At 40.4% G+C, this 20,718-nt stretch overlaps 1 protein-coding gene across 1 annotated transcript; it reads left to right on the top strand.

Annotated features, from left to right (window-relative positions):
- The first annotated feature begins 253 nt into the window (after positions 1 to 253).
- On the top strand, positions 254 to 14,318 carry LOC116368212 (sushi, nidogen and EGF-like domain-containing protein 1). Its single transcript, XM_031819143.1, has 12 exons — positions 254 to 315; positions 440 to 512; positions 614 to 637; positions 2,921 to 2,959; positions 4,194 to 4,232; positions 5,079 to 5,117; positions 5,593 to 5,714; positions 11,266 to 11,544; positions 11,725 to 11,820; positions 11,991 to 12,117; positions 13,092 to 13,130; positions 13,316 to 14,318. Exons 2-12 carry the CDS (start codon positions 446 to 448, stop codon positions 13,453 to 13,455), a joined length of 1,011 nt encoding a protein of 336 aa, XP_031675003.1. The 5' UTR covers positions 254 to 315; positions 440 to 445; the 3' UTR covers positions 13,456 to 14,318.
- The last annotated feature ends 6,400 nt before the right edge of the window (positions 14,319 to 20,718 follow it).

The raw sequence follows: 20,718 nt of genomic DNA, 5'->3' as shown, positions 1-20,718 counted from the left end.
AAGGTGAATATAGCTAAGAAACCAGTTAGCTACCTAGGTCTAGGTCTAATTGTTTTGTAATCTCATAATTGAAATGTATGTATTGCATTCCATTTGTTGTTATTCCACCTTATTCATTTGATTTACATATAAAATACATAAGCCTGGTGCCAAAACCTGCAGTAAGTGTCCTTGGGGTGATTCATGTATGCCATTGGCTATGGGGGTTGGCCACATTCCACCTTCTTAACATACCTACGTATAAACTATACCTAGGAACCAATAGTCCCAACCCAACAGAACTACACAGAAGAAAGGGTGAATGTGCAGAAACAGGTGAGCTGTTCTAACACATCTGTTTGTAGAAGAGAACATGTCAAATGGGAATGAAGACAGTTTTGAAGAAAGGGATAATGATATTCATGGTTATGATGATAAATATGAAACATTTTGCTTCTAGATTTGAATGGACAAGGAGCTTGTGACAATGAGGAATCACATGATGCTTTTTGTGCTGTTTTTGTTGATGACGAGTAAGTACTTTATCCACTTTGTATGATGAGGATTGTGTTTGTATTTTACATGTGAATTTAAGCTTTAAGCTCACCTTGACCCCCCTCCATTGTTTCAAAAGGTAAGGTGACCACTGCTGATTTTGGTGAGTTTACATTACACCCAATAACTGATTTCAATCCACTTTTCAACTCGGACTAAATTGTAACTGAAACCGTCATGAGATACTTACATAACATGAAATAAGCAGAGATTACATCACTTAGTCTGAGAGGCATAGGTGGTAGTTCCTGAACTAGCACAGATGAATCGATTTGACTTCCTTATTCTACCGAAAGAATGCTTGGTGTGAAAACTACAGGTGTGAAAACTTGGCCTACAAGCTTCCTAAAATAACTTCTATTTAACTTCTATTGTGACAATGTCACTCGAGAAGATCTGTGAATTAGAATGAAAGATTTTGCGCGGGTGTGCATGGATGTCTGTGGTATGTGTCTACCAAAGGAGGTTGGTGGCTCCTTAATTAGGGAGGACAGGCTCTTGGTAATGACTGGAGCGGAATTAGTGGAATGGTATCAAACACATCGTTTCCATGTGTTTCATGCCATTCCATTGACACCGTTCCAGCCATTATTCCGAGCCGTCCTCCCCTCAGCAGCCTCCACTTGTGTGTACTTGTACTTGTGTACTTGTGAGAGAGGGGGGGAATAGGGAGAATACTGGAGCATGCCTCACTCTCCATTGACTTGCATTGGAATTGGTTATACTGTATAATATACAGTGGCTTCAGAAAGTATTCATACCCCTTGATTTGTTACACATTCTTTGTGTTACAGCCTGAATTTAAAATGGATTAAATATACATTTTTGCTCACCTATCTACACACAATACCCCATAATGATAAAATGAAAACATGCTTTTCGAATTGTTTGCTAATTTTTTAAAGATGAAATACAGAAATGTCAAATTTACATAAGAATTCACACCCCTTTGCTATGACACTCCAAATTGAGTTCAGGGGCATCCAATTTCCTTTGATCATCCTTGAAATGTCACTACAACTCTATTGGAGTCCACCTGTGGCCAATTCAATTGTTTGGACAAGATGGAAAAAAATAAAACACATCTGTCTATAAAAGGTCCCACAGTTGACAGTGCATGTCAGAGCAGAAACTATACCATGAAGGCCAAGGGACTGTCCGTAGATCACATCATCTCGGAGGTCATCTGGGGAAAGGTATAAATGTCAGGGTGTGCGCTACTGGTTGAAGGTAAGTCAGGTGCAGGAGAGCAGAGATGGGTGATAATAGGCGCACTTTATTCATACCCAATGAAAATAGCAATATATGCCCAAAGTACACGAATGGTACAAAATAACCAAAACACACGGGCCAAACACAGACTAATACGGACTGGGCTACATGTAACAAACAAACAATTTCACACAAAGACATGAGGGGGAACAGAGGAATAAATAAATGTAGTGTGATTGGGAATGAAAACCAGGTGTGCAGGGAACAAGACAAAACAAATGGATAAATGAAAAATGGAGCGGCGATGGCTAGAAAGCCGGTGACGTCGACCGCCGAACGCCGGCCGAACAAGGAGAGGAGCCCACTTCAGCGGAAGTCATGACAATAAAACAATTTCTAGAGTGTTGAACGTTTCCTTGAGCACAAAGTATGGAACTACTCAGACTCTGCCTAGCGCTGACCAAACTGAGCAACCGTGCAAGAAGAACCCTGGTCAGGGAGGCGACCCAGAACTACAGTTTTTATCAAATATTTCATATTTTCATATTTTTATCATATTTGTACTGTGTATTTGAGCTTGTGTCCTCAAAAGTGACTACACCGCAGCAATTTATATATTTTTTTACCAGAAAGGTGAGATTTGTACATTTCTTGGAGTGTGCAGCATTAGTAGTTATTGTTTATGCCCCTTCATGATAAATAGTTACTTTTGGGGATTACAGTGATTACATTTAAGCTAAAATTGAGTTACATTTAAGTGGTATTACATATACTATAGGAGTGTGTGTGAGAGAGTGTGTGGCTTTCTTTAGATATTGTTTTATATACAGTATATATACTGTAAGACAACGTGTTGACAATCTTATGTTGAAAGAACACTTGGACCCTAAGCCCATTATGGAATGGCCACTTGCTGATGTGTCTGATAGTGATCCCTCCAGTCTGTCATGGTTTTGGGAAAAATGAGAATTGAGACAATACGCACTTACATTCCTGCTGCCACTTGTTCATATTCAAACATTCAAGACCCATTCTCGAGCATCTCGTGTCCCGCCGCAATCTAAAATCAGTGGGGCTTTAAGCGTTTATAAAAGAGACCAAATCCTGTATTTTGGGGGCTACGGGGTTTTACAGGAAGTGCTACATTTCCAACCTCTCTGTCTATATCCTCCAGTGAACACTTCAACAACTAATGGCCCTTCAACAACCCCTGGTGAGTTTACATTACACCCAATAAATAGCTGATTTCAATCCACTTCTCAATTCTCTCTTAGTGGATTGTAACTGACTGAAATCGTCTCTTATCTTAATGAGATGTTATGTTATATAACAAATATTATATATTAGTGGGGTTGTCATGAAAGAGCTGGGATTTGATCAGTAAATGTATAGGTGTGACGCGGGCTTGCCACTGACTGGTCCACCAATCACTGTGCATCATGATTTACATGAGGGTTGGGTTTGATTACAATCATGTCAATGTTTTTGGATTTAGCGACTAATCATTTTTACACTATGACTGAATAGGTTTTCTTCTGGCTTTGTCCCTCTGCAGCAGACACGTTTTGGGCTTTGGGTTTTGGCACTCTCTGGAATGTTGAGAATGTTGAGGGCTGGTGGCTTGTGCTCTTAATATTTTCTGAATACTAGAATTAGCAAAAAATGAATCAAATCAGAGCAAAGCGAATCTATGGAAGTCAACCCTAGTTTACCTCGGCCCTCATGGCTCGGTAATGAATTATTGTTGCTGTCGAGTTGATACTCTTGAAATGTCACAAAATACTTTTAAAATCAACTGGTGGTTGAAGCATGAGACAACGCAACACATTACTCTTACATTTAAACCAACCGGTGGTTGCAGCAGGGTAGGGTACTAGGGGGTAAATAGCTCTCTGCGGTAACTGACCCCCCCCCCCCCCCCCCTCCGTAATTCACATTAGACCACAAGATGTTACCATACTATTGTTATGAATGTGCTTCTGCCTGTCATTTAGACCAGGGTTTCCCAAACTCGGTCCCCAGGACCCCAAGGGGTGCATATTTTGTTTTTTGCCCCTGCACTACACAACTGATTCAAATAATCATCTAATCATTAAGCTTTGATCATTTGAATCAGCTGTGTATTGTTAGAGAACAAAACTAAACGTGCATCGCTTTGGGTCCCGGGGACTGAGTTTGGGAACACTTGATTTAGACAATGACTAGCCCAGTTAGCGCTAGTTTATGCTAACTTGCTAGCTAGCAACTTCACAAGCAGTAAATGCACTTGCATCCCAGCTGCCACTTGTCCATATTCAAGACCCATTCCTGAGCATCTCGTGTCCCGCCGCAATCTAAAATCAGTGGGGCTTTAAGCGTTTATAAAAGAGACCAAATCCTGTATTTTGGGGGCTACGGGGTTTTACAGGAAGTGCTACATTTCCAACCTCTCTGTCTATATCCTCCAGCGACCACTTCAACAACTAATGGCCCTTCAACAACCCCTGGTGAGTTTACATTACACCCAATAAATAGCTGATTTCAATCCACTTCTCAATTCTCTCTTAGTGGATTGTAACTGACTGAAATCGTCTCTTATCTTAATGAGATGTTATATAACAAATATTATATATTAGTGGGGTTGTCATGAAAGAGCTGGGATTTGATCAATAAAGTTATAGTTGTGACGCGGGATTGCTACTGGATGGGTGGCCAATCACTGTGCATCACGATTTACATGAGGGTTTGGTTTGGATTACAATAATGTCCACCTGCCCACTAACAGTAGATTAAACAGATGCACTGATTGTGCTCTATCCAATCGTAGCCTCCAGACAGTGAGACAGCCCTGTCCATTACACAGTGCCTTGGAGACTCGGCATCGTTTACATAAAACAACAGGTTGACAATCTTATGTTGAAAGAACACTTGGACCCTAAGCCCATTATGGAATGGCCACTTGCTGATGTGTCTGATAGTGATCCCTCCAGTCTGACATGGTTTTGGGCAAAATGAGAATTGAAATATTGTGCACTTGCATTCCAACTGCCACTTGTCAATATTCCAAAATGAAAAACCAATTCCCAAGCATCTTGTGTCCCGCCATGACCTAAACTCACTTTGGCTGAATTGCTTGGGCAAAATGAGAAGTCAGACAATATGATTTACATCCCAGCTGCCACGTGTTCATATTCAAACATTCAAGATCCATTCCTGAGCATCTCGTGTCCCGCCGCAATCTAAAATCAGTGGGGCTTTAAGCGTTTACAAAAGAGACCAAATCCTGTATTTTGGGAGCTACGGGGTTTTACAGGAAGTGCTACATTTCCAACCTCTCTGTCTATATCCTCCAGTGAACACTTCAACAACTGATGGCCCTTCAACAACCCCTGGTGAGTTTACATTACACCCAATAAATAGCTGATTTCAATCCACTTCTCTCTTAGTGGATTGTAACTGACTGAAACCAATGTTATATTAAAAGAACACCTGGACTCTAATCCCTTTATGGAATGGCCACTTGGTGATGTGTCTGATAGTGATCCCTCCAGTCTGACATGGTTTTGGGAAAAATTTGAATTGAAATATTGTGCACTTGCATTCCAACTGCCACTTGTCAATATTCCCAAATTAAAAACCAATTCCCAAGCATCTTGTGTCCCGCCATGACCTAAACTTACTTTGGATGAATTGCTGAAAAATCCCAAGAGTTTATTCTCCCTTTAGTGTGTGGCATAACCCAAATCAACAACAAAATAGTTGGGGTGAGGATGACAATGCAGAAAGTTGGCCGTGACAGATAGTTAGATAATCGCTGTATGACCTAATTGTAATGATGTTATTAACTGACCATTTTGTTAATCTCAGGCCCACTCTATCCATTTGGGGCTGGAGACACAGTGAGCTCCCGATCCGATGATGGAAGTTCCCCTCCTATAACCCTGGAACAGCCATTTGTTTATTTTGGAAAACCGTATCAACAGATACACGTGCGTAAAAACAAATGTTTTTAACCTCTCTGGGATAGTACATACATTACATACATTATGGAGTGATAGTAGTACACACTGTATTTATTAATATGTTCCATGCTTTTTTGTGTTTTTTTTACTCCACCACCCGGAGTACAAATATCTTTTTTTATTTTTTTTATGATATTTCTGCTACATATACATACATTTTACACATTTTTACATACATGGTACTTTTATATAAAGCAGTCACATAACAATAATACATTACCAAACATCAGCTCTTTAATCCCACCCCTCAGCCACTCTCAGCCCATCCCACCTATCACCATAGACCCCAGCTCTTTAATCCCACCCCTCAGCCACTCTCAGCCCATCCCACCTATCACCATAGACCTCAGCTCTTTAATCCCAACCTTCAGCCACTCTCAGCCCATCCCACCTATCACCATAGACCTCAGCTCTTTAATCCCACCCCTCAGCCACTCTCAGCCCATCCCACCTATCACCATAGACCTCAGCTCTTTAATCCCACCCCTCAGCCACTCTCAGCCCATCCCACCTATCACCATAGACCTCAGCTCTTTAATCCCACCCCTCAGCCACTCTCAGCCCATCCCACCTATTACCATAGACCTCAGCTCTTTAATCCCACCCCTCAGCCACTCTCAGCCCATCCCACCTATCACCATAGACCTCAGCTCTTTAATCCCACCCCTCAGCCACTCTCAGCCCATCCCACCTATCACCATAGACCTCAGCTCTTTAATCCCACCCCTCAGCCACTCTCAGCCCATCCCACCTATCACCATAGACCTCAGCTCTTTAATCCCACCCCTCAGCCACTCTCAGCCCATCCCACCTATCACCATAGACCTCAGCTCTTTAATCCCACCCCTCAGCCACTCTCAGCCCATCCCACCTATCACCATAGACCTCAGCTCTTTAATCCCACCCCTCAGCCACTCTCAGCCCATCCCACCTATCACCATAGACCTCAGCTCTTTAATCCCACCCCTCAGCCACTCTCAGCCCATCCCACTTATCACCATAGACCTCAGCTCTTTAATCCCACCCCTCAGCCACTCTCAGCCCATCCCACCTATCACCATAGACCTCAGCTCTTTAATCCCACCCCTCAGCCACTCTCAGCCCATCCCACCTATCACCATAGACCTCAGCTCTTTAATCCCACCCCTCAGCCACTCTCAGCCCATCCCACCTATCACCATAGACCTCAGCTCTTTAATCCCACCCCTCAGCCACTCTCAGCCCATCCCACCTATCACCATAGACCTCAGCTCTTTAATCCCACCCCTCAGCCACTCTCAGCCCATCCCACCTATCACCATAGACCTCAGCTCTTTAATCCCACCCCTCAGCCACTCTCAGCCCATCCCACCTATCACCATAGACCTCAGCTCTTTAATCCCACCCCTCAGCCACTCTCAGCCCATCCCACCTATCACCATAGACCTCAGCTCTTTAATCCCACCCCTCAGCCACTCTCAGCCCATCCCACCTATCACCATAGACCCCAGCTCTTTAATCCCACCCCTCAACCACTCTCAGCCCATCCCACCTATCACCATAGACCTCAGCTCTTTAATCCCACCCCTCAGCCACTCTCAGCCCATCCCACCTATCACCATAGACCTCAGCTCTTTAATCCCACCCCTCAGCCACTCTCAGCCCATCCCACCTATCACCATAGACCTCAGCTCTTTAATCCCACCCCTCAGCCACTCTCAGCCCATCCCACCTATCACCATAGACCTCAGCTCTTTAATCCCACCCCTCAGCCACTCTCAGCCCATCCCACCTATCACCATAGACCTCAGCTCTTTAATCCCACCCCTCAGCCACTCTCAGCCCATCCCACCTATCACCATAGACCTCAGCTCTTTAATCCCACCCCTCAGCCACTCTCAGCCCATCCCACCTATCACCATAGACCTCAGCTCTTTAATCCCACCCCTCAGCCACTCTCAGCCCATCCCACCTATCACCATAGACCTCAGCTCTTTAATCCCACCCCTCAGCCACTCTCAGCCCATCCCACCTATTACCATAGACCTCAGCTCTTTAATCCCACCCCTCAGCCACTCTCAGCCCATCCCACCTATCACCATAGACCTCAGCTCTTTAATCCCACCCCTCAGCCACTCTCAGCCCATCCCACCTATCACCATAGACCTCAGCTCTTTAATCCCACCCCTCAGCCACTCTCAGCCCATCCCACTTATCACCATAGACCTCAGCTCTTTAATCCCACCCCTCAGCCACTCTCAGCCCATCCCACCTATCACCATAGACCTCAGCTCTTTAATCCCACCCCTCAGCCACTCTCAGCCCATCCCACCTATCACCATAGACCACCCCTCAGCCACTCTCAGCCCATCCCACCTATCACCATAGACCACCCCTCAGCCACTCTCAGCCCATCCCATCTATCACCATAGACCACCCTTGTTTGGTTTCCATGTGCCATATATTTATCAATTGTCCTGTGATGTTTTAGATCCTTTTTTTAACCTTTCTAATCATATAGTAACCACAAATTGTGAGCTAAAGATGAAAACCTTTCCTACGAGTATCATTATATTATTTATTGACTAACTATGTCTTTCGAAATAGCCCAACACTGCTATTTGGAGGGTTAATTTTAAGAGGATGTTGTGATTTTTTTTAACCATTCCTGAACCTGTGACCAAAAACAAGCTACATGGGGGCAATACCAGAGTAAATTATCTATTAATTCTCTCTCTTCCCAGGCAAAATTTACAAAGCTGAGATTGTTGTATGCCCCCTATATATAGCATTCTGTTGGTGGCAAGAGTTATATATAAAAACTTACATTTAAAAACTCTAAGTGTTGAATCAAGTATAGTTTTTTGTACTAGTTCATAAACCATGTGTCATGGAATTGGTACATCGAAAATCTCTTCCCATTTTTTTTTGCAACCTGTATGGCGCAGCTGTCAACATTTTTGTCCTCAAATGGAACTGGTAAATTTTTCTATTTATGCAAGTTCCTTTCAGGCAATTTGTATCTTTAATATATGGCAGGCAAACAAATTCCCTACCGTCTCCCTTTTCCACTTGCCTCCTCCATTTTTGTGGTAGTACTGCATCCATTTGGTTGTAAGTTTGGATTGAGCAGATATTCCCATATATTTTCAATAGCTAAATATGTGACATAACTCCTCCATTTCTATTCATAATATCATTAATAAATATAATACCATTTAAAAGAAAATCTATAAAGAATGTTTTTGTTATTAATCAGTATATTTGAGTTTAACTATAATATTTGTTGTAATATTTGTTATATCTTGTCTTGAGGATAAAACTGAAATTGTAACCAGTTTTGTACGGCTTGTTTAAGAAAGGGCAATACTTTAAACAAAATTTCATTTTCAATTTGTCATAAATTAGAAGTTTCAATCTGTATACATGCAAAAAGGCCATTTTTGAACAAAGGCTGAGCCTTTCTTAATAATCTACTGGAGAACCATTTTGGGTTTAGTATAATTTATGTATTAGTGAAGCTTTTAGTGAAAGGTTTCAAATGCTAATATTTAATAATTTTAGCCCCCCAAACTCATATTCATTATATAAATAGGCACTTTTAATTTGTCTGGCTTAGCATTCCAAATCAAATTCAATTAGACTGTGCAGGGATCCAGATTGCGGACTTAAGAAAAAACGAGTCATCAGCATACATTGACATTTTTGTTTTTATCCCCTGGATTTCTAACCCCTTGATGTTCTTGTTGGATCTAATTTTAATAGCTAGCATTTCAAAGGCCATAATAAATAGATATGGAGACAACGGACAGCCTTGTTTGACTCAAAAGCTCAGTACTTTCTGAGAAGTAACCATTATTTACTATTTTACACCTGGGGTTGCTGTACATAACTTTAACCTATTGTATAAGAGATTCACCAAAATTAAAGTAATCCAGGCATTTATATAGAAATTCTAATCGTACTTTATCAAATGCCTTTTCAAAATCTGCTATGAAGACCAAGCCTGGTATCTTCTATGTTTCATAATGTTCAATTGTTTCAAGTAATTGTCATATATTATCTCCAATATATGGTCCATGTAAAAATCCTGTCTGATCAGCAATGAACAATATCTGGTAAAACATGTTTTATTCTATGTGCTATGCATTTCGCCAGGATTTTCACATCACAACATTGAAGCATTAGAGGCCTCCAGTTTTTAAAATGGACTGGATCTTTATACCACTTGGGTCCTGTTTTAGTGGTAAGGAAATCACACCTGGTTGAGAACTTGAACGTCTACCATTTGTATAGGAGTAATTAAAATATGGATAATGGATATTTGAGTACATCAAAAAAAGTTCTGATGTACCTCTACTGGTATACCGTCAAGCCCTGATGTTTTCAAGACTGAAAATATTTTATTGCCTCAAAAAGTTCCTCTTCAAGTAAGTTGGCATTCACACAGGTCTTTCTGTAAATGTGTTCATTTTAAATTATTATTATTATTAGGAAAGAAATCATTACAGTTAACACCATTCAGTGCAAATAGAGGAGACTGAAAAGAAAACATGCTTAAAATATTTTGCTTCATTTTTCAAAATATAATTTGAATCATGGATAACTCCATCATTTGTAACAAGTTTCTGTAAATTATTTCCGGTAGAATTTCTATGTTGAAGATTCAAGAGAAATGTTGTGCATTTTTCACAATTTTCCATCTAATTCACTTTATTTTTGTAATACATTACACTTGATCATTCTTGAATAAGTACCTCCATTTCTTTTTGTTTTTTTCTCTAGCCTATTTTGTGCCTCTACAGTACAGTTTCCATTACCATCTGCCTGCACTGTTACTTCCTCTATTTCCTATGTTGTGCCTCTACAGTACAGTTTCCATTACCATCTGCCTGCACTGTTACTTCCTCTATTTCCTATGTTGTGCCTCTACAGTACAGTTTCCATTACCATCTGCCTGCACTGTTACTTCCTCTATTTCCTATGTTGTGCCTCTACAGTACAGTTTCCATTACCATCTGCCTGCACTGTTACTTCCTCTATTTCCTATGTTGTGCCTCTACAGTACAGTTTCCATTACCATCTGCCTGCACTGTTACTTCCTCTATTTCCTATGTTGTGCCTCTACAGTACAGTTTCCATTACCATCTGCCTGCACTGTTACTTCCTCTATTTCCTATGTTGTGCCTCTACAGTACAGTTTCCATTACCATCTGCCTGCACTGTTACTTCCTCTATGTCCTTTATCAGTCTAATCTATTTTGACCTAAACTGCTTTTGTTTTAATGATGAGTATTGTATTGAATGGCCTCTAAAAGTACATTTAAAAGTGTCCCATACAATATGTTGCATGTACTTTATTTATTCACGCATTTTGTCTGATTTTCATTGACTTTCACTTGTCAGTGTTGTAAGCGATGCAAAACCATCTTCTCCAAAGATCTGTCCTTACAAATAAACAAATGATGAAGCGTAACCAGTTGTGTCTAAACTGTCATACAGGCTTTATTTCCATTTAAATTAAGACATTTCATTTCAGGTGAACCACAATGGACATCTGACCTTCAATGCAGCATTTGCCAGTTACACACCATACCGATTCCCTGCATTTTCCTCAAGAGATCTGATTGCTCCATTTTGGACCGATTTGGACAACAGGCGGAATGGTACCATCTCTTACCGGCAGTACAGCAGTGGCAGTGTTCTTCAACAGGCCACACAAGATATTAATCAGTACTTCCCAAATCTGGGCTTCTCTGTTAATTGGGTCTTCGTTGCTACCTGGGATAAGGTTCCCTACTACAACACTTTTGGAACAGTAAGACTTTTTCTTGTAACTCTGTTTCTATTGTCAGCTAAAGTGATGCTTAGTTATTTTTAAGCCGATTAGTAAAAGCCTGTGAAGTTATGATATAAGATGTATAATGGGCAAGATTGGTCCATGACACAGGGGGCTACAGTATGTATTAAAATGTGTATCTAATTTCCTTAATATAAGGAAATCACCTTCCAAGTGGTTCTGATTGCTGGTGGCCAATCCTCCTTCATCCTGATGAACTATGGGGAGATTGTACCAACAACTCAAAATATTCAGGTCAGAAGAATGAATGCATATTATACATTTTCATGAAGAATAATATATGGGTTTATATTCATTATCATGAGCATAAATTGCATTCCTGATGTGAATTATGTATGGATAGTATTTTATCTCTGATGCTTTTAATAAATTATAATAACGATCTATGATATGTGTATTTCTAGGCTGGCTATGACACAGTCAACTCCATCCACTACTTCTCGATCCCGGGGTCATTTCAAAGCAACGACACAACTTTCAGTTACACCAGCAATGTCAATGTCGCTGGTCGCTGGGCCTTCCAGACAAATGGTACTTTCAACAAACCTGGGTTCAAATACTATTTCATGTATTTCAATTACTTTAAATACATTTCAAAAGAATTATTCAACGTTTTTAAAAAGTAGTTTACGTGAATGTATTTGGAAATACATTTGTAAAGTATTATATCTACAGCTACTTCTACTTGATGGCTATGTTTAAAACATTTTAAAAAAAAGACAAGTTCACCAGGATACACTTTGACATCATCTGGTGTGCAACATCACTTGATAACATTGAATAGCACTATTTTCCCGTTTCTGCACCAAAACTCTGGTATTTTTCCTTATTGTATTTAGGGACCAATTGTTTTTACATGGTCCTTCGAGATGGATTTAATGACCAACAGTTTTTTACATTGTCTGTCATTTCTCCGGATTTGGCGACCAATAGTTTTTACACTATGACTGATCAAGTATTATTATGGCTTTGTCCTGTCCTCTGCAGAAGACACATTTTGGGCTTCCTTGGCACTATCTGGAATGTTGAGTTGTGCTGGTGGCTTGTGCTCCATGCAAAAATATTATTGTGTGAATTCTAGAATTAGCAAACAATAGTTTACCTCGGCCCTCCTGAATTATTGTTGCTGTCGAGTTGATACTCTTAAAATGTCACAAAATACATTTTAAATCAATTAACTGGTGGTTGCAGCAAGGTACAACGGAAAACACACACGAGTGGGACAAATCAAGGTGATCTGCCTCCATTGAAAATGAATGACTTATGGACTGCAAAGAGTTTAGTGAAGTAGTCAGTGGAATTGGTCAACATTCAGGGAGAGAAAGGGGAGCAGGTGATAGGAGTTTAAACAGCTGTACTGCTCTATACAATCCAATCAGCAGGATCGAAGGCGGGTGGGGCTTTGAGCGTTTATAAAAGAGTCCAAATCTCATATTTTGGGGGCTACAGGACTTTACAGGAAGTGCTTGTGCTAAGTTTCCAACCTCTCTGTCTATATATTCCAGCGACCACTTCAACAACTGATGGCCCTTCAACAACACCTGGTGAGTTTACATTACACCCAATAAATAGCTGATTTCAATCCACTTCTCAATTCTCTCTTACTGGATTGTAACTGACTGAAACCAATGTTATATTAAAATAATAATTGCCAAATTGTTACATTGTTATTCATATATTCATATTATGCTGCATCTCTGTATCAAACCTCTGTCTCTATTCCTTCCAGCTTCTACATCTGATGAGCCTTTCGCAATTGATGACTTCTGCATAGATTCCATTTTTTGTAAAGGACAGGGTTTGACTGGTTCCGTTTATATGCTGAGCACTTTGTTAATTCTGGTGTTTCTTACCATTTTAAATAATTGATTCTTACTTTGTTGCAATCAAGGGAGTGGTTTTATTGGCAGCCGTAGTGCATGTGCTATTCGTTCGAGAGATTTATCTTTCAAAGTGAAGGCTGGAGTGCACTGGAAGAATGAGAGTGGGGAAGGAGGGAGCCTATTGTCTAATATTCTAAACAGTATTGTATGTGCAGTTGCGCCTTTGAGTTACTCCAGATCCACTCCCATTTTCCTTGGGCCCTTCTTCCTGGGTGTTTTAATGGGCTTAGCTATTGTATTGATTTATTTGTGTAGATGGATAACTTGAAATATATTTACCTATTCATTAAAGTGGCAAATTCCAATAGAAACAATTTTTTTATTTTTTATTTCACCTTTATTTAACCAGGTAGGCTAGTTGAGAACAAGTTCTCATTTACAACTGCGACCTGGCCAAGATAAAGCATAGCAGTGTGAGCATACAACAAAGAGTTACACATGGAGTAAACAATTAACAAGTCAATAACAATAGAAACAAAGTGATCACTGTGCCACTTTTTGATAAACGGTTGAGGAATGGGGCTGGAGAAATGTAACTCAAATTCATAGATGGATCTATGGGTGCAAGGACTGACTGATAACTATGTTACTCTGTTGCCGGACAACGGTTGATTCAAAGCAGGAGCAACACAGATGTGCACTCCTGTCATTTAGATTGAGTTGTGTTGATTTAGTTCTGAGAGTGTTGGATGTTTTTATTATTTTGTATCATTGTTTTGGCCAAGCAGAGTGATGGTAATTACATTATGGTAATTATTGAGATCTGGATCTGCCCTGGGAAGGAAAAAGTTGGAAATATTCTTACTTATGGGAGCAATTGTTAACCAATCTGATGACATACATTTTCTATGTCATCATGGTATTTTCTAGGCTTATAGACTTAGATTAGTGAGTATCTTTTTACATTGAAGCCTCCCTATATTTTCTCCTTGATAACTGTATTCTTATTGCACAACTGTAATTAACCTGATTACTTTTAAATATATACTGGAAGTCTGATTGCAAGTATTTGTTATGGTTTTCTTCCGATGAAGGAGAGGAGGACCAAAATGCAGCGTGGTTAATTCGATACATCTTTAATCAAAGATAAACACAAATAATACAAAAACAATAAACGTAATGTGAAAACCTAAACAGCCTTATTTTGTGCAAACAAACACAGAGACAGGAACAATCACCCACGAAACACTCAAAGAATATGGCTGCCTAAATATGGTTCCCAATCAGAGACAACGATAAAAACCTGCCTCTGATTGAGAACCACTTCAGGCAACCATAGACTTTTCTAGATAACCCCACTATACCACAATCCCAAGACCTACAAAAAAAACAAGACAAAAACACACCACATAATTAACCCATGTCACACCCTGGCCTGACCAAAATAATAAAGATGTGACGACCCTCCCACTCTGTCTGCCGTATTCTCTCTTTGTCATTTCCTTATTAGGATGCTGGTGGGCGGAGTTGGGAGGGTCGTCAGCTACATGGAAAACACCTGGGCCCGGTGTCTCCCAGGATAAATACACCACTTCCCTATTCATGGAGGAGACTCTCTCCATGCAGACACCTTTATAGATTTGGTTGTTTTTCTTGGTGTTTTTTTGGTTGTTTGCTTTAGCATCTTTCAACACCCTGCATTATCACATTCATGCATGCAAAACACTCACTTACACTAGTGATTACTGATACCGTTAGATATTATACTTAGTTACTTATTTAATAAACATATATTTTGTTACTCCTTATCTCCACGTTGTCTCCCTTTTGTTACGGGCTTTGAGCCAGTTTGTGACAAAGAAAACACAAAATATTAAGACCAGGGCGTGACAGTATCAGCTCAAAGTACAGATGTCTTAACTTCATCCCTCTGTGGCAGAGAATTTTCCTGCGGCATCAGGACATTCAATTGAGCCTTGTGAGTCCCTGAAAAAGAGCAATTCTCTTTCTCTCTGTGCTGGGGCAGTGGAGTCATTCGGCTCAGGGCTTGCGCTAAAAGTATTTTTCTCGCTCGCTCAAATGTTAGGCCTATGTCCTATCACTGCAACACGTATCTGTAGCCTAACGTAGCTGGAGCCCAACGTATCTGTAGCCCAACGCATCTGTAGCCCAATGTAGCCCAACGCATCTGTAGCCCAACGCATCTGTAGCCCAACGCATCTGTAGCCCAGCGCATCTGTAGCCTTCAGGCACAAATAACTCCACCCCCCCCCCGATTGATTTGAGCAGGTTACACATTTCATATATGGACAGTAGATATAGATATTTTACCATCTCTCTTGATAAGAAATGGCCGTACCAGACACTTTTCGATAACATAAATAGGAAATAAATAAAATAACAGTAGGTCACACCATTATTTTTCATTCATACAAATAGTCTAGGATATTGCCACCAAAAAATGACATTCTTTACCTCCGCTGTACAGGATGCTTGTCATAAATCACCCGTAGTCTGTTCAAAAAGGACTGCGTTACAATTACAATACCAACCAGAGGGCGAACATATCTTGAAAGACGTTGGTTCCAAGCAGGACTAAGGGAAACACCGATTTCATCTTTTAGGGAGCGGTGAGGGAGTGAAGTTTGTTCATAGTAACGGTTACATGGAGAAAATTGTACCTTTGAAATGAAAATGGATGGCCCTCAAAATATATTTTTACCCTAATAGTGCCTAAATGCAAAAAAAAGTATTTTAAAAAAGTGACCCTCCCCTATATCCAAAATAATAATTAAACAGTAGTGGAGAACATGTCTACCATTTACCATCACTTTTTGGACAGACCCGAGTTCAGAGCCTTAGATTGCAGTTTAAGAAATTGTTTTTCATCCAGTATGCATTACATGGCATTGCAGGAATTTTGATAGTGTACAGGGCTGGGGCCAGGTTTTGGGTTTGCAGACTACCATGGACAAGAGTAGGGGTGGAAATATCTCCTTTATTGTAAAATCATTGCATGAAGCTATCATCGTATTTGCAGGTCAGAGAACAACATTGCTTTTTATAAAAATGTCATGTAATTCTAATCACAGACTGAGAATGGACAGAGAGATAGGCCTATGTGTTCATCATATTTATCCAATGTCAAATCAGTGTGTCTTGTTTGCAACGAAACTCTCCATTTGCAAATAATTTAATCTGAGATGTCATTAGGAATCTGAGAATGGTACCACATATTTGTTATAACTAACCCAAGATGGAGCACACCCTGTCGTTTCTAATTGTCACGTCTACTCCGGCTCCGGACGTCACCGGTCTACTAACCACCGGTCCTGGCAACCCATCATTACGCACACCTGGCAACCCTCATTACGGACACCTGGCAACCGTTATTATGCACACCTGGCAACCCATCATTATGCACACCTGGCAACCCTCATTACGGACACCTGGCAACCGTTATTACGCACACCTGGCAACCCTTATTATGCACACCTGCGCCCCATCATGAGGCACATCTGGATTTCATCACTCCCTGATTACTTCCCCTTTATCTAGCACTCCTTTGTATCACCCATTAGGTAGTATTGTTTCCTGTTTTGACACGTCTCCTGTTCTTGTATTTACTCCATGTTCGTTCCTATGAAACTCACCGACTGCACCTGCTTCCTGACTCCCTGCGTCTCCTTTAAACCAATGGGAACAAATGAGTCATAGAGAGCAGAACAAGCAACGAGGTGGGCAGAGCCAAGCACAAGTTAGAGAGATCCTATTGGCGCGTTCTAGCATGCATTTGCATATTCCATTAGTGAACACCTACTTTAAAATGGACATGTGCAATAATGCAATTTGCCTTTGCACTCCTAAACAACATGTTTTTTTTACTTTGGCACTTTCTACAAAACTTAGTCCACTCTGTTCGTAACAGATTCTAGTTTTGGGAACAGAAAACTCTATTGAAATCAAATGTTTCGTTGATGAGAATTTGCAGAATGTCGGACAAAATCCATCTCATTCCATCTTCTCCCACTGCCAGCCACTGGGCTTCCTCTCAGTACCATATTTGGTAGTGAGTGGAAATGCCAAACGGATGCTTCACATTTATACATCCGGTGAAATATCTGTGGCATAGTTCTATCTGTGATGTTACTTTCAAAAGTTAGGCCTTACTTTCCACCCCAGACAGAGTAGGCTTACTCTGTGTTTTTTGTTGTTGTTTTTTTTTTTTACAATTAAAGGCAGGCCTATGGGATAACCTCTCATACACCCTCAATACGAGTCTTTGTTTTAACTTAACAGCCCTTCAATGACACTGAGATAGGCTATTTAAAGAGTGGGTGGTGGGTGGAGGAATTGACCGACAAATCTATGGCTGTAGCAGCATATACCCTAATTTCATATGTTAAACAGGTAGGCTTACACTCCTCCTGAACTGCCACCGTAGGCCTCCTATGCAGCACAGCCATTGTTTAGGCAGCACACAAACACTTTTGATTAGCTTGCGCAGAGCAGGCCGGGGCTCAGGGTTGGAATATCCATTAGCAGTGTGTAATGCAGCCTAGTTTTATTTACACCATCCCACCAGCTATCCATAATGTCTATACATCCCATCACACATATATACATGTTTACTTTTAGATTTGTGTGTATTGTTGTGAATTGCTAGATATTACTTCACTGTTGAAGCTAGGAACACAAGCATTTTGCTACACCCACAATAACATCTGCTAAATATGTGTATGCGACCAATAACATTTGATTTGATTGTCTTAGAAATATAACTTTGCTCTGTGCTTCTACAAGCATGCAATTTGTAGCCTATAGGCTATGGATCATTTGATTGAGACCACACTAAATAGCCTATAGGCGCACTTGATATTGCGTGCCCAGTTGCAAATCAGAGATGAGTGGTGACATCGGGGACCCAATTGTTACTCCGTATATATTTTTTTTAATCAACTTACCTAGTAAATACATAGTAATAAACAGGCTGTAAAATGAAGGGGGGGATTAGCCAAGTATTTGCACCGTATATTTTCAGACAGGTATGTTAATCATTGATTTTATACAACATTTAGATGCAAACCTGACAACTTGGATGTGTACACTCTCAGAGTTACAGTTATCTTGTTATACCATCCTTAATGACATCACAAAATAATAAATTATGACATGATTATTGTTTGTATCCTCACCAACCATTCCAAACATTTGGATTTCAAAACGAATGTTCCAATGTCCAATCTTTTGACGTTGAAGTTTTGGCGGGGACAGTTTCTCTCTGGGAGTGAAACAAAGGAATTTTTAACTTCTCCATACTGCAGTGCAAGAGAGAGAAAGTTTACAACCTGTTGTTAAGTCATAAAACCGGCCCAACTCCCCCTCTCCTCTGGGAGAGAGGGGGTTTGGGCTATCTGTTGTCCTGTGATCCTCACCAAGAGAGAGATAGTCATGACACTGTTTGGAATATTTATTTTTCGCACAGAATAGAATAAGGTAAACTTTTGTACTATAGGGGATAGTAGATTGACATAGGCTAGTACTTTTGCTGTTCGGTAGGCCTACTCATCTTGTTGGCTGACGAAAAGTAAAGAGTTCTTCCAATATGCACCTCACAATTGGATAAGGACGTGTGCCGTTGCGTTCCAGAGTCTGTCTTCACTTGTTGCCTGTGAGAAAGAGCCGATCACGTGATGGACAGCCATGTGAGTGAGAGGTGCTCACATGACTGTCCATAGGAATTATAATGATCATATTCAGCCCAAAGGCACAATGTCTACTGGCCGCAAAAGGCATGTATTTTTCTTAGGGAGCATTACGGACACACAGGGATGCAGCCAGGATATCTGAGGAATGATCAAGTGCTTGTCAGACTGTGAATGAGAGTTTGTACAGCCTGTGCAAAAAACAAAGCAGAGCTCATGCAACTTTTTTAAAAATCATAATGAGAGTAGCGCCATACAGCCTTAGAATGTATTAAAAAGCAATATATATATATAGCCCAACATTTGCATCACAACTAAAGTTTCATAAATAACTCTAAATGAAGCATATAGCCGTACCTGTTTCTTTGTTAACTGCTCAACACAGAATTGCTGCATGTGGCCACTCCCCCATATCGTTTGGAGAAAATAATACTTCTATTTTATTCAGCTTTGTTCAACTATATTCTTCATACTATCAACTTATATAAAATAATGCCACAGAATTCTAAGCAATCTTGTCTGCTAAATGAACTAGTGTAGCCCACAAGCCAAGACAATGCGGGAGTGACTTCGGGACAAGTCTCTGAATTTCCTTGAGTGGCCCAGTCAGAGCCCGGACTTGAACCCAATCTAACATTTCTGGTGAGACCTGAAAATAGCTGTGCAGCGGTGCTCCTTATTCCAACCTGACAGAGCTTGAGAGGATCTGCAGAGAAGAATGGGAGAAACTTGCCAAATACAGGTGTGCCAAGCTTGTAGCATCATACCAAGGACTCAAGGCTGTAATCGCTGTCAAAGGTGCTTCAACAAAGTACTGAGTATAGGTCTGAATACTTATGTAAATGTTATATTTCTGTTTTATTTTTAATACATTTGGTAACATTTCTAAAAACCTGTTTTTGCATTGTCATTAAAGGGTATTGTGTGTTTATTGATGAGGGGGGGGGGGGGAAACAATTGAATCCATTTTAGAATAAGGCTGTAACGTAACAAAATGTGGACCAAGTCAAGGGGTCTGAATACTTTCCCAATGCACTGTATTGGTGAATTATATTACTCATGCATTGAACCGCATCCATCTATTCTCCCAACAATGCCTTACTGTATGTCATGGAATTTTGAGTGAATATACCCTATTTTGAAAACCTCTTAAGTTGGTTTGTAGCATGAACTGGAGTTTTATATTTTTGTATTGATATTATGATTGTCTGTTTGTTTCATATCTGCAAAGTAGTTCAAGTTGAACTGACATTGTTTTAAGGCCCCAATTAAGTCATCTACAGATGAAGAAAAACTGCACTGCAGGTTCACTCAGAATGAAGATCTCATGGAATTTATGAAAGGTAATCGACACAACCATTCCTGTCCTTATAATTAAAACCAGCTTAAACAATCGAATGAATCTGCAATGTATTTTTTCCTATATGTGCAATTGATTTGGAACCTAATTTAGTTTAAGAAAAAAAAGGGTGAAAAGAATCCAGAAAACTGTTAAATGAAGATGCTTTTGTCTTTCCAGTCATTTTAAAAGTGTGCGCTCTTCCTTCTCTGTTCCAGCACCCAGCCATAAGGGTTCATGTCCAGTTGGAGCATGTTCATGATCC

This window comes from Oncorhynchus kisutch, unplaced genomic scaffold (assembly GCF_002021735.2).
Source record: "Oncorhynchus kisutch isolate 150728-3 unplaced genomic scaffold, Okis_V2 scaffold1887, whole genome shotgun sequence".
Taxonomy (NCBI): Eukaryota; Metazoa; Chordata; class Actinopteri; order Salmoniformes; family Salmonidae; genus Oncorhynchus; species Oncorhynchus kisutch.
The sequence above is the reverse complement of the archived record's forward strand: the minus strand, read 5'-3'. Positions and strand labels throughout refer to the sequence as shown.